Source organism: Apus apus, chromosome 1 (assembly GCF_020740795.1).
Source record: "Apus apus isolate bApuApu2 chromosome 1, bApuApu2.pri.cur, whole genome shotgun sequence".
Classification (NCBI taxonomy): domain Eukaryota; kingdom Metazoa; phylum Chordata; class Aves; order Apodiformes; family Apodidae; genus Apus; species Apus apus.
In genome coordinates, this window is record NC_067282.1 from 158996959 (window position 1) to 159011579 (window position 14621).

The 14621-nt window shown below is 46.4% G+C and overlaps 2 protein-coding genes and 1 long non-coding RNA gene across 3 annotated transcripts in view; 1 reads left to right on the top strand and 2 right to left on the bottom strand.

Moving 5' to 3' along the window:
* The window catches only part of PLXNC1 (plexin C1), a 70430-nt gene extending 66615 nt beyond the window's left edge, over positions 1-3815 (bottom strand). Inside the window, exon 1 of the mRNA XM_051624125.1 lies at positions 2835-3815. Coding sequence (XP_051480085.1) covers positions 2835-3815 — 981 coding nt within the window. The remainder of the gene's footprint in view (positions 1-2834) is intronic.
* A 2950-nt stretch (positions 3816-6765) lies between these two features.
* LOC127380700 (uncharacterized) lies at positions 6766-13737 on the top strand. The gene is made up of 3 exons (XR_007888560.1): positions 6766-8276; positions 9625-9713; positions 12669-13737. It is a non-coding gene; the product is annotated as an uncharacterized LOC127380700 (long non-coding RNA).
* CRADD (CASP2 and RIPK1 domain containing adaptor with death domain) overlaps positions 13574-14621 on the bottom strand; it is a 165052-nt gene continuing 164004 nt past the window's right edge. Inside the window, exon 4 of the transcript XR_007888559.1 lies at positions 13574-13591. The gene's annotated coding sequence lies outside the window, so the exon portion shown is untranslated. The remainder of the gene's footprint in view (positions 13592-14621) is intronic.

Below are 14621 nucleotides of genomic sequence, written 5' to 3' on the forward strand. Positions count from 1 at the left end.
AAGAATCACCAGATCAGAAGGAAAACAAACTGCTGCTACTCCCAACTGTATTCTCTAACTAAACATTATATCCCTGCAGAGAAAAAAAAAAAAAATCTTTTCAATTCCTGCATAAACTGACAATCTGTGTCCATGATCCATGTACCTCATCACGTCATACCTGAGCTCCAGAAATCAAGTGTACCCAGCAAAGAAGACTAAGACCCACAGCACACTGGCATCTGCAACGCAAAAGCCAGGCTGACATTTGGCATGGCCCACCCACCCCAAACACCACACAGGTCTTGCACTCCAGGCAATTGTAACGCTGCAACACACTGATTTGCTGAGTACCAACACTGTCTTTTAGAAGACTGGGCTCCAAAGCACACCTTAAGCACTATTGCTTGCTGCCATTCCTACACATTGTACTACAATGTACTTGTGACAGCTCCCTGCTACGAGGCACTCCTTCCTTGCCAGAGCCACTGCTAGCTGTTTCACATGCTCCTCTTACAAGCTGTGCACTGATGGACGTGCTGCACACCATCTTCCTGCCAGTTCTGAAGCTTGTGTGCTTAGGAGTCCAAGAAGAGCATGTTCCACGTTTGCGGGGATTTCCACGATTTGGTGAGAGACAGTAGAAGGATCTGGACTGAAACAACCCAGAAGCAGCAGCATATGGGCCTGTCATCTCCAAACTTACTCTGCAATAGACTAGCTTAACCTTCTGCAGTATAAAAACACATATCAAAGCTGAACTGCATGCATTTATTTCTATGTTTATACTCCATAAGCATGTATAATTAGCTGAAAAAGGCAGGATAATTAGCCATCTAATGTTATAGGTTGTATTAATACACAAAATCCAGATATCCTGCTATCTCTCAAAATACTAAAATACCACTTTCCTGTCAGCGGTAAACTGCACTTATTGTTGTGCCAAAATATCACGATTAATAACATCATCACAGTTAGGTACATAATGTTGAGCAAATAACCCTTTTGATAATTTTAAAAGTTGGGATTCTTCAATCTATGTTTCCAGGAGGGATGAGCCTTTTGGGACATGAAAGTAACTCTGGAGTTACAGGAGTCAGATCTGAATCAGATCAATCCTTACACAAGTGGATCACTGAATTTTTACATTCAGGAACTGGGAGGCAATGGGAACAGGGGGCTGAGAGGAATACTGGTCAGACAGAGACACTTGCCTCACTTTACACATGTTATCTTACTCCATGAAAACCATGAGAGTCTCCTGGAGTTTCCAGCATGGGGCTTTGGAAAGTATTTAAAAGGGACGTGCTGCCCGGGAAGGTTTTGGTTGTTTTCTTTTTCCTTTGCAGGCTCAGAAAGCACCTCATGAAGAAATCCCACAAATAATCAGGAACAAGGAGTACAAATTAAAAATCCAATAGCAAATATGTATTTTGGGATCAGGATGAGCCTTCAAATTCATTCAGCAAGTTTGCCTTGTGAGAGCTCAGAAATCACGCAGCAAGCTATAAACTGGCACTAGACATCAAAGGATTGGCTCTGGCTCTGCTGTTACGAGTTTCACTATTTGCTTCAGCACACTTGTTTCACCCACATACGGGGTTGTCATTCATAACTACGTACTCGAACGCTGGCAATAGTCTCACAACTCTGTAGGGAGAGGAGCAGCACGAACCACATGTGCCCTCCAGTAGCTTGTATTTGGAAGAATCTGGGCACTGCGCTCTGCTATGGGCGAGATTCGGGAAGACAAGGAGCAACAGTAAATCTACTGCACTTCTTTTAAGGAGTTTCCAACAAACTCCTGTTGTAATACAGAGCAAGAATTCAGAGGTTATGCTGCAAAGTCCCTGGACAGTGGGGGAGCTGCAAAAGGGCAGGGCTTGCTTTTTGATGGCTTGCTTGATCCCCTACAGCTGTCCATACTTTTCAGTATTCATTTTTCCACAGTTCTGAAGACTTCTCAGTGTGACTTAAAAGCGTGCAAAAGCACCTTCTTCTCCCAAATTACATTTTTAGCTTCTTGAATTTACTTTTTCGTTCATTTATTTACCAGCTACTGACGCCACAGCAAAGCCTTGGCCACCCTGCCCTTCCTATGCACAGCTCACTGTCAAAAGGAGGAAGGAGCTGAAAAGAGAGTGTTAGAGAAGTAGGTGACCAGGGGATCTCCATGGGATACCACTGCCTGTGAAAACGTAACCACTGCACCAACAAAGACATACTGCTGTCTGCTGTGCACACAGGTGTCGAGGGGTGGCTGTGAGCCCTCTCAACCAAGGCCAGTTCTGGGAGGTTTGGAAAACACCTACCACTGAACATGCAACCATAAATAACTAGTGAGCTATGGGGATAACAGCGCACACAGCTCAGTGAACAGGAGTCAATTTGATCAGCTTTTTTTCATTTCTGATGTAGCTGCAATGACATGAGATGAGAATGCACAGAATAAGGTAGGAGATGCTTTATCTAAGCTGTAAGGAAAACACAATGAAGCACGACTAATCCTTGGCAGAAAAGGGCGTGCTGAGTGAGGGGCCCAAGACTCAGGCCTGAACTGGGATGCCCTCAGGTGTTCCTTCAGACATGTCTTTCCCAAGATGTAGGTGGGAAGGACACTCCAGGATCTGGTAAGGGATCAGCTTTTTAGAAACAGAAAGTGTTGCAGAAACCATTAGGGCTGATGGAGCCAGGGCTGATACACAAAGCCTGGAGCAGCTCTGAAGTTCCCTGTGAACTTCACATGCCTTCAGGTCAGGGACACCCCACAAGGCACACACAGCAACACCAGCCACAACAACAGCGTCAATAAGGGCGCACAGGCCAAAAGCGAGCAAAACGATGGCCAGACTTACATCGCTGTTCCCGTTCATGGTGAAGTGCGCAGATGCATGGGCTTGCTCCTTTAGCTCCTCCATCCTGAAGATGCAGACAGCGGTGGCGTTCCAGGCCTTGGCGCTGTGGCTGTGGATGGCGGTGGCATTCCGGGCCTCGGCACTGTGGCGGAAAACACCCACCCACCAGCCCTGCTCACCCTGGTGGACAAGGCTGGAGGACACGATGACGTTCCTGCACCCGCAGTCCAAATACACGTGCCCTTGCAAAATGAGGCCAGCCTGCGAGGCGTCCACCTGGCGCAGGACAGCCATGCTCGGTGGCTCCATGTCATCGCCCCACCTGGCTCTCAACCTGAAGTAGGGAAAGAAGAAGTGACCCCTCCACCGCAGCGCATCAACAAAGTGCAAAGGCTCCTCCTTGCGCTTGATGATGCCCAGCTCCTCCTTGGACACCAAGTCCTCTATGCGGCGCACCGTGATGACAGTGGCCTCGTCCGACTGGGAGGGCTCGCACTTGAGATGGTTCCCATAGCGGCCGGCCGAGTAGGTGGCCGCCACGGCCAGGTGCCAGCCGCCCTTTACGTGGAAGACGACGCCGGCGGTGGAGCCGTCGGGCAGGCAGCTGACCACCTCGCTGCGGTTCAAGCGCAACCGATAGGACGGCTGCTCCCACACCTCGCAGGTGCCGGCCGTCTTAGTCCAGCCGGCCAGCACGACTCGCGTCCCGCCGGCCTCCTGGTAGGGCAGCAGCAGGTTGCTGCGCACGCCGGGGGGCTCGCCGCAGCCCTGCCCCGCCGCCGCCGGCACCACGCGGCGGCGGGGCCGCAGCTCGGGCCGCAGCTCGTAGAGGCAGCTGCCGCCCGCCACCAGCACGCCGCTGCCGCTCACCTCGAGGTTGTCGATGGGGGCCCCCGGCAGCTCGAAGCTCTGGGGGCCGCCGGCGCCCGCCAGCGCCGCCAGCAGGGGCAGCGCCCAGCGCAGGGCGGGCGGCGCCGCCATGGGCTCGGCTCGGCTCGGCGCGGCGCGGCGCGGCGGGCGGCTCCGGAGGCGGCGGGCGGCTCAGGAGGCGGCGGGCGCCGGGCGCTGCTGCGCCATGCTGCGCGGAGGGGCCGGGCGCTGCCGCCGCCGCCGCTTCTCCCTCCGCCGCGGCCGGGCTGCGCGGGCGGGGAGTTCCTCTTTCGGGGCGGGGAGGAGGGGGTGCCTGTACGGGAGAGGTGGGCCGGGCTCCTCCGGGAGGGCTGCCGAGACACCTCGCCGCCGTGCGCCGCCGCTCCCCCTCCGCCCCCCGACCCCCTCCCCGGCCCGCCTCGCCGCGGGCGGGGGGCGGTGGCGGCGGCGCCGCAGGGAGCCCACCTCTGCCGCCGAGCCGCGGGGGGCTGGGGGCGGCCCCTTCGCCGCGGCGGGACGCGGAGCGGGGCGAGACACGCCTCGCCTCCGGCGGGCTAACTCGCTGCCCGCCGGCCGGGGCAGCGGCCCCTCCCTCCCCCGGCGCCCCCGGCCCCTCGTAGGTACGGCCCCGGGGCAGGGCGGGCCCCGCGCACCGCTGCTTTCCCTGCCTCGCTCGCTCCCCGGAGCTTCCCTGCGGCCGCCGCGCCGGCAGCGGAACGGGGAGGGAGGGAGCGCTGCCGGGCGTGAAGGTGCTGTGCGGGGGCATCGCCCCGCTGGTGGGTGCGGGGTGTAGGGGCAGGCTCTGCTGGGCGCGGGCAGCGCCCGTCGCCGCAGGCTGCAAAGCTTGAGAACCCGCCTGAGACCCCTGGAATTGCGGCGCACAACCGTCCTGCCGAACGCGGCCGCCGTGAGCGGGAGGACTGGGGTGTCAGATCTCTCTGGTCAGAAATCTCATGGTCTTGCCTGAGGTAGAACAAAAGGCTTTCTCCCGAGTTCAGCAGGGCAGACAAAAAGCCCTGCCCTCTCCAGCTGTGCAGCTGCGAGATGGACGCTCTCGGGGGCAGGACGGGCCACGCCGGATGGCACAACCGATTTCCCTTTAATTCCCCCTGGGTCATTCCTGGTACAGGCTCAGCAAAATGCCAAGTATAGGCTGCACGCTCAGCTAACGGTAAAGGATCATTTTGCTGAATTTTAAATGGAAAATGGGCTTATGAAAAGTAGCAACGATGCATTTTAGTGTTCTCTCATGGGTGTCTCTGGAAACTGGATGAGGATAGGCATGGGGCCCATTGCCACTCTTAGTGGGAAGAGGACATAACGTTCAAAACCAAGACACCAGTTGACCCTCCATTTATGCTGCTTTTATCTTAAAGCAGCTTTCCAGCAGGAATAAGTGGAACTATAAAAATGAGAACAAAAGTAACCTCCATATAAATGACTCAAGCACAACATTTTCAAGTAGGAAGTGCAACCTAGCTAGAAAATTCTTACTATCCTTCTCCATTGCTGTATCCAGCAGCAGTTATTGTGCAAGAGTTGATGTTGCTCTGGTCAGCAAAAATACTTGACCATCTTGCAGCCATCAGCGTCTAGGACAAATATTACTGTGAAATCCAGAGCCCTCCACAACTCATCTGCTTATGTCTTGTACAGTGGCTCCAAAACCTGCAAGATGTAGCAGAAGATGTCAAACAGAATTATTGTGCAATTTTTCTTCTTGCCACATGCAAATAAATGCTCTGCCTGCTAATGAACACCGCCTGCAGCTCTCCGAGCAGGACTGGACTTCCAGTCAACAGGTAAGCAAAGTGAATCCCCATGCCAATATCAAAAACAGTTTGTGTACAGAAATGCAATTTCTATTCCTTTGCAGAGGAGGCTGATTGTGGCATGCTGGAGTGCATTGTGCACTGCCTTGCCTTCTAGTTGCTTATCAGTGCAGATATAAAGTTCTCACTGATCTGCATCTTGCTCACAAATGAGGAGGCTAACCAGGAAAGCACACTGACCTCTTTGGTTCTGGTCACAGAGCACATCCAGCAATAGATGTCCCTCTGCAGACATCCCTCCTTTTGCAAAATCACCAAGCTCTGCATTTGTTGGCTTTCAGGACTTATCAAATGGCTTGTTTCAAAGGCTTTATATTTATAATAAGCCACGTGTAATTCACTGAATGACTGATTTAGCTAAATGGGTGAGGCCAGGTTTATTCTAGTCTTAAGAGAACAGTGACGGTTCCTAAGGCTGCAGACTCCTCTGACTGCCGAAGTAGCAGTGTTTTGCTTCAGATTTTGCTTATTCTAGGACCTGGGAAGACTGGGCTGCATATGGCTGCAGTTGCAAGAACATAGTGTAGTTGTGTGAGGTAGCAGGTACTACGATGATAGGGTGGGAGAGGGAGAGCCTGGACCGCACCTGGTCTGTGTCAGGAATAGTGTGGCCAGCAGGAGTAGGGATGTAATTCTCCCCCTGTATACAGCACTGGTGGGGCCTCACCTCAAGTCCTGTGTACAGTTCTGGGCCCCTCACTTCAAGAAGGATATTGAGGTGCTGGAGCAGGTCCAGAGGAGAGCAACAAGGCTGGTGAAAGGACTTGAGGGAAAATCTTATAGGGATAGGCTAAGGGAGCTGGGATTGTTTAGCCTGGAGAAGAGGAGACTCAGAGAGGACCTTTTCACTCTTTTCAACTACTTGAAGGGAAGTTGTAGTCAGGTGGGGGCTGGGCTGTTTTTCCAGGCAACTAGTGACAAGAGGGCATGGCCTGAAGCTGCTCCAGGGGAGATTTAAGTACTTCCTCACAGAGATGGTGATTAGACATTGATTAGAAATTGGAGTGGACTTCCAGGGAAGTGGTGGAGGCACCGTCCCTGGATGTGCTCAAGGAAAGGCCCCTTAGTGCCATGGTCTGGCTGATGTGGTGGTGTTGGTCATAGGCTGGACCTGTTGATCGTCTTTTCCAGGTCTTGAAGGTCTTTTCCAGCCTTGGTAATTCTGTGGTTCTGTGATTCTGCCCAGGGACAGATGTCAGAGCCCAATTCTGTAGACCCTTCCCTGCCTGCATCACTTTTCTGTTTCTGCTCTTTCTTCCCACTTCCCAAGGAAGCAATAGCTCAAAATATAGGCTCATCTTGCAACATTTAATTGTGCATGTGCTTCTGAGAGCCACTGAAGCAGCTTTGAGCTGAGAATTAGTGCATGAAGTTTTACACAAGTGGCCCAGTTCTTGAAGTGGCAAAGCATTCTCAGTTCCTTTCAAAGACCCTGAACTAGGTAGGAGCTCCTGTCTTCACCCCGTTCTTCCAAAGGTACCTGCCTGAATATCAGAGCAGCTGATCTTCTACTGATGTTATGGATATAGAAAGGTTTAGTTGGTAACACTGCAGAGTATTTGTTACTAATACAGCAGACCAGAGAACAATTCTATCAGTTATATGATTGAAATTACTATATCATCTTCAAAGGTCCATTCCAACCCAAACCATTCTGTGATACTTCTCTAAAAATTAAGCAGACAACTGCAAATTGTGTTGCTGTGTTTTCTTGGCTGTCAGTTCCATAGTTGGTGTTTTCACCCTGTCCTTGCACTATGTTTTGCTTTTCAGGCACTGAAGAAAAGGCAGACAAAGGAGTCTGCCTGTTAATGTTAGACCTTACAAAGTGTTGCTGCCTAACTCTTGTATTCAGACCAAAATTTCTAAAAAAGCCAAGGGACCAAACTGAGCTTCCTTTGCTGACTGAAGCAAGCTTTATATATTTCAGCAGGACGTATGAGATCTGAAGTTAGAATATGAATCACACCAGGACTTGGATCTACGTGTGCAATTTAAAGAGCTTTCATTTAGATCTTCATCAATATTAGGCAGAATACATCCTGAATTAACTTACAATTGCTTTCCCACCACAGTTCATCTGCCTGCTTCCCTCCCCTTTATTTCTCATTTCTGCTAAATTTCCCTGAATTTATGACTCCACCGAGAATCTGCCAAAATATTACTCAGTAAACAAGGTTTATTTTTTGTGTTTAGCTTGACTTTAATATTTTTCCTGTTTTGAAACTCCAAGCCCAATTAAGGTTTGATTTGATGGGTTTATTTAATTCCTGTGGTTACCTTAGCTTGGTTCTGAAATGCTTTTTCTCAAAGGGTAAATAACCTTCTGTTTACAAAGTAGTAATAGGTAGCATTAATGATGACATGCATTTTATCTGCAGAGTAACACGTGGAACAACTGCTTTTCTCATTGTGTAGTTAAGTAAAATTTGTAGTGCAACTAAATGTTGAGAAAATAAAAAAAATACTGGGCAGTGTTTCAAAAGGCTTCCCTGAGAAGGATTCCTGGCAGAGTAAGTGCATTTGAATACTGAAACTGAGTTTGCAGATTTGGATTTTAGTTCTGCTTTTCCGTTTTGTTTCTGTGCATCATTTAATCTAGAAGTGACTGACCCTTCTGCATTTTTTTTTTGGTGGTCTTCACAATGAGGAAATGGCAGGTTCAAGAAGAGGCGCCTTTGTGACCCTTGAGAGGAAATTCCAGTCGCTATTGCAAAAAATAAGCAGTTAACTGTGAAAGGTCTGTAAATAATGCAACTGAAGGTACAGGATGTTGACCTGAATTCACAAATGCACAGTCACATAATTGTCTATATTAAAATAGTCACAGGTACTAATACTTTCTGTATTGTATGAGTGAGTAGGGAAAGATGGGAAGGAGGCAGAAAAAAATGAAGAGGGAGGAACAAAGGAAGGAAGAAGGTTTTAATGTTATCTCCATTATGAATGCTATAAAATTTGGTAAATAAATCAATAAAATATTGTTATGTATCTAAAACATTTTTTAAATCACCTTATGTTTTGTTGCTTTTCAAATGTGATATTTTGAGCTAGAGTAGCAATGTTACAGAGAAGGAACTGAGGAATATACACAAAGGAAAAATACAATTTGCTCTTCTATGCATTGAAAAATGTTCATAATCCAAATTAAAGCGACACTGAGAAGGTTGATTTTGAATCAGAAACAGAAGCAGGAAACCTGGGCTCTAGATGATCTGTGCCTCAACTCTCCTATTGGACAAGACAAATCCCTTTCTGAACCCCATGTTTGTCTCCTCTGTTTATGAGAGAAGTAAAATTATTTACCTTTCAAGGAAGCTCTGGGAATCCACACTAGTAAAGATACTATATGCATGGGGAATGAAATTACAGGATTACAGGAAAGCACACATGCCATACAGGTAATATCAGAACCAAAAATTACAGCTTTCATCCTCAGTTTATCATCACTTCCAGAGCTGATTATACATATCAACATCTGTTTTACCTAGGATGTACACTACAAGAAAGACATTGAGGTGCTGGAGCATGTCCAAAGAAGGTCAATGAACCTGGGGAAGGGTCTAGACCACAAGCTTTATGAGAAACATCTGAAGGAACTGGGGTTGTTTAGCCTGGAGAAAAGGAGACTGAGGGGAGACCTTATCACCCCCTACAACTGCCTGAAAGGAGGGTGTGATGAGGTGCGGGTTGGTCTCTTCTGTCAAGTACCGAGCGACAGAACAAGAGGAAATGGCCTCAAGTTGCACCAGGGGAGGTTTAGATTAGATGTTAGGAAAATATTTCCTCACCAAAAGGGTTATCAAGTATTGGAAGAGGCTGCCCTGGAACATGTTGCGTCACCATCCCTGAAGGTATTTAAAAGATGTGCAGATGTGGTGCTTAGGGTCATGGTTTAGTGGTGGCCTTGGAAGTTCTGGATTAACAGCTAGATTTGGTGATCTTAAAGGTGCTTTCCAACCTAAATGATTCTATGGGTTAAAAAAAAAATTATCATGGAATCCAGCAAAATACAGTCTCCATATATTAACTACAAGCAGTGAGAGCTGAACAATAAAAATCTCCTTTTTTTCCTTTACAACTGACAGGGTCCATGGATAGTACTGTCTGGCTTCTACCGTGCTGAAGCAGAATGATGCAACTGGATGGTGTTGACCCAAGTGTGGTAGTGTACCTGGTACGTGTATTTGCTAGAGTATTTGCATCTGTCATTTGGATACACAAAAAGAGTACCCGGCGCATGGGGACTTCTGGACGGAGAACTTTGCTCATTGTCACTTGGGAATGGGTTTAGTCTATCAGTGTATCTTGCCAACATCCAAGGCAACACAGAATAAGGCACAAAGGTGTCTCTAAGCCATGGTAGGTCCCTCCATCCTCTGTATGTATGTGCAAGTTTTAATTTTCCTTGTGCTCTGTGTCCTTGAAGGCAAAAAAAACCAGTTGGAATAGAAGTGGCCAGGGCTTGAGCAAGAGAAAAGCTTTTTGGGCATGACAAGAGGGAATGTGGAGGGTCTGGGGCTAATGCTGAGGGTTACTGAGGTTGAACCATGGATCATGAGAAAGGATGCGAGGCAGATGAGGGGAAGGGAATGGCACCTTTTTAGATAAGAGAGTGAAGAGTGTAGATAAATCTAGAGAGAAGGCTGATAACAGTCAATGAGGACTATACTGTTATAACTCCTTGGTGATTTGTGTGGGGTGGTGTCAGCTGTAGCCATGACCCATGTGTCTGTGGGCTCCATGGAAAATGTTGCTTTGCTGGAGTCCCAATAATGTGTCTGAGCCACTTGCTGAGGGAGATACTCCCTTCAGATTAAATGCTATATCTATGCACCAATACGTGGGCATCTCTGACCTAGCAGAGTGTTTTGGATGCTTGTTAATGCTTCTCTTCCTGGGACCAGCATGTTATAATGAACAGACTCGGCCTCCAACTTACCAGGGCTGAAAATTTAGGAGTGGGTTCTGATTATCAGAATGTGGTCCTTGAAAAATATTTTAACAGCAGCAGTGGGTACAGGGAGCAGCGATGCTTTTAGAGTGGAACTTCATGGTGGAAATGTATGATGTGGAAACCTGCAGGAATTATGACCCAGAAGGCTCTTTTTGGTGCTTCATTCTGAAGCCAAACTGGCTAGGAAGAGTGGTGCTGGGTGTTCCTCAATGCTTTTAAAAGTGACCCAAGCTCTTGACCTGTCTGTGTCTTCAGTCAGTGATAATAATAATAATGCAGTGGAGGAACCTAAGATCTAGAACAAGGTGTGAAACGAGCAAATTCTGTATGATGTGGCCCTTGCTGCGTGAGACAAAATACAAAACAGAAACTTCTGTATTAACTTCATTCCTCAGTATTAGACAAACATGCCCTGAGTAAAATGAGAAGAAATTTAATCTGCCACATCTAGCTGTGCCAGTAGAAAAGGTGAACTATCAAGAACCTGTCCTAAACTCCTCCTCATTTTTCCCCTTTGCGCTTTTACACCTGCAGAGGAGATCTTCCTCTGAGGGCTTTCTAAACCAATTCAGACAAAATCTGTTGGGTCAGCATGTTTGCTATTTAAGCTCTAAGACAGCCAATGCAATTCAAGTGAGACAGCCAAGGGAGAGCTTGTGCAGGTTTTTCTGCTGACAGATCTGAAAGGATGATAAATTCAAGTGAAGGATTGTGGTGGTGAACAGCTCAGTGGTAAAGGAAGTGGTGGCTGACCCCCCGAGAGTTTGGGAATGTCTCTATTAGTGTCTTATTGATGTGAACTGAGAGGCTGGGTACAATGTGTATATGCCTTTCACAGATGCTTTTAGTGTCTTCTTAATTTACCTTTTTATTTAAGGTATCATCTGTCATTAAGAGCATCACAGCATGAAACATCAAAACAGCATAGTACTCTCTTCAGTCAGCACAGCCATTTGCACAGTGACCATCTGCCTAAATCCTTCATATTTTCTCATCTCTGGCACCCTTCCCTTATTTAGTTTTGTCCTCACCCTGTTTGTTTGTAACAAACATAAATTTAATGGATTTACATACAATCTTTAAGAAACAAATTTAGCAAGGGCTTTTTTAAAAATACAACTTTTTGCATCTGGATTCAAGACATTTTCACTTAGTAGTATTTGAAAAACCTGTGTCATTCCATTAATAAGAACCTTCAAGTCATAGAAAAGTCTTAACATGAAAACTAAATTTTGTCCATTGAATATATTTCAAATTAAACTCTCAATACTCAAGCAGAATTGAAAATAATCCCAAGTGCTTCAAATCAGGGAATAAGATGCTGTAATCTTTCTCAGGGACAAGAAAAATGAATGACTGCTTTAAAGAATAGTTGTCTTAACTTTAATTACAGAGCTGGTGCAAGAACTGCCATAGTGTTGTCACATATTGATATGAAGATTAGAAAGGGTTCTGAATGGATAAGGTACCATTTATTTCCACCATTCTTTTCTCTGGTTTCCCAAAATGCTACTAATATTGTGCAATCCCGTTTATTTTTATTTATAACTCTGGCTTTTGGTTATGGTTGTTCATCTGGTCACAGCCAGAGTTTCATAATCTGACACAAACACATCACTTGGAAATTAGACATTAGATTAGACATTGGAATGGACTTGATTAGAAATTGGAATGGACTTGATTAGAAGTTGGAATGGACTTGATTAGAAATTGGAATGAACTTCCAGGGAAGTGGTGGAGGCACCGTCTCTGGATGTGTTCAAGGAAAGGCTGGATGTGGCACTTAGTGCCATGGTCTAGCCATTGTGGTGGTGGTGGTCATAGGCTGGACTTGATGATCTTAAAGGTCTTTTCCAGCCTTGGTGACTCTGTGAGTTGAGTAAGATTACAGAGTCATGCCCCTGCAGGAGATAGGTGGAAGCATTTGCTACCTGTAAGAGAAAGACACTACAGGCTGTTCTATACAAAGGAGCAAGCCTTAATTACATTGTTTCAAAGTATTCAAATACCCTTCCACTAATCCTGACAATCACTTACAATGTGCAGTGTTACTTTTGCTTGCTACTAGACCCACTGAAGTCAGATGTGTCTAAACTCAGATAATGGTCCTAGTCCACCCTTCAGCACTGCAACACTGACCTCACATTCTTTGCTTCCTAATGCATGGACTGAAAGATGACAGCACACCAAACCTGCTTCCTCAGGGCAGCTGGAGAAGAGGATCCTCCACAACCTCTCACATGCCAGAAATTCCAGTTCCCTCTAAGCACCTTCTCTCCTTCAGCCTGGGAGTCCCACCATCCTACAGTCTTACCATCCTACAACCCAGACGCTAACTGTGGGTGAAATCCCACCTGAAACACTGACTACAGCATCCAGTTGTCACCAGGTATACAGGCCTCCACATATTCTGTTTGAGAAATGAAAATACCTATGTTAGAGAAAGGTCCAACATACCTGCAGAAAAGCATCTTGGATTTTTCTTTTGTAATTAAAAATGTAAACAACACACTGGTGCTGGATAAGTTAATGCAGAGAGATGCATGGAATTAAAATAGGTTTTTGAATAGAAAACAAAATGTTTTTCCAAATGTATGTTCATGTAAGGGACTCAGTGCTCAAGTGCCTGTTTATGTATGTATCTGCTTCTCCTTGCATACTGACCTTTATCTTTTGAAATACTGTTGGTGAGAGAAGGAAAACTAACCATGGTTTCTCAAAGTTAAAGATCTATGCAATTATGGTGTGAAATGTATGGCTTATCAGGAAAAAATGACTTAGCAATTAGCTGCATGTAGATTAGCTGCAATGAAAGATGTTAACTCCACTTGGGGTAACCTAATAACTATTCTGGCATTCAGACCAGTCTTGATCTCTCACAGCTGGTGCTTGACCACTCCTCCCTGTCTCCATGGCTGGTTTCCATGAGCAAGTCTTCAAGTAAAGGTAAAAGCTGACCCAAGTTTACCTCCTTATTCATCATTCTGGCTACTTACCCCTTTTTATTTGTGCTGAAGAGAAGCTAGCCCAATGCTGCAGGATATTCAGTGCCTGGAGGCTAGGATCTGCAAGCTGCTATCTTTTTTCTTCGACAGATTCTAAAAGGAATAAAAAATGACAACAGAGTGAAAGATAAGCTTTGCACATAAAAAAGCACCTATTTCTACAGAGAATATTTTTCAAAGTTTTCTGTGTATCAACAATCTCATAATGAGCATTTTCTAATAAACCATTATCAACACAACAGCAGTACCCTGTTCTTTTCATTGGTTTTAATGAAAGTCTTATTAATTAAGTTAGGAAAATTAATTAAGCTAATTAAATTAACCACGAGAACTTTCAGTTTTGTGTCCAGAGGCTACAAAGATAGTTTTTGCAAAATTATCTCCTCAGTGTTCCCACTCAGAGCTAATAGAAAGACTCAAGATATGCACTGCCTTTGCCACCAGAGAGCAGTGGAATTAAGTATTTTAATTACAATAATAATTGTTTTCAATTAGCGCCGTGCACTAAATGCAAAAGTTTACCTTTCCTTGAAAGCTGTTGAACAGTGGTGCCTCTGAAGGAAACTGGGAAAACACCTTACTTTTATATGAATTTGCTTCTTTCTGTTTCCCTACTATTTCCCTTCACTGTGTTCATTCTGAATGAATTGAACTTCCTTCCTTCCTTCCTTCCTTCCTTCCTTCCTTCCTTCCTTCCTTCCTTCCTTCCTTCCTTCCTTCCTTCCTTCCTTCCTTCCTGCCTGCCTGCCTGCCTGCCTGCCTGCCTGCCTGCCTGCCTGCCTGCCTGCCTGCCTGCCTGCCTTCCCTCTTTCATTCCCTCTTCCACTCTCCCTCCCTCTTTCATTCCCACTCTCCTGCTTGCTCCTTCTCTTTTTCTCTTTCTCCATTTCCCCTTTCTAATCACCCTGCATTTCAGACATATTGGTCTACAGGCTTCTAAAATAGCTTCCTGCTCCTTGCAAATTCCCTCTCTCAGGGAAGGTTGTAACACCCCAGTATGTGAGTGTGTTCCCAGGTTCCTTCTCTGTTCTGCTCCTGTCAGACTGGAATGTTGTTCATTGCCAGATCTGGGCAACACATCTGTGGGGCATGCCCTTTATGCCCTCTTCCTTGAATGAAATCC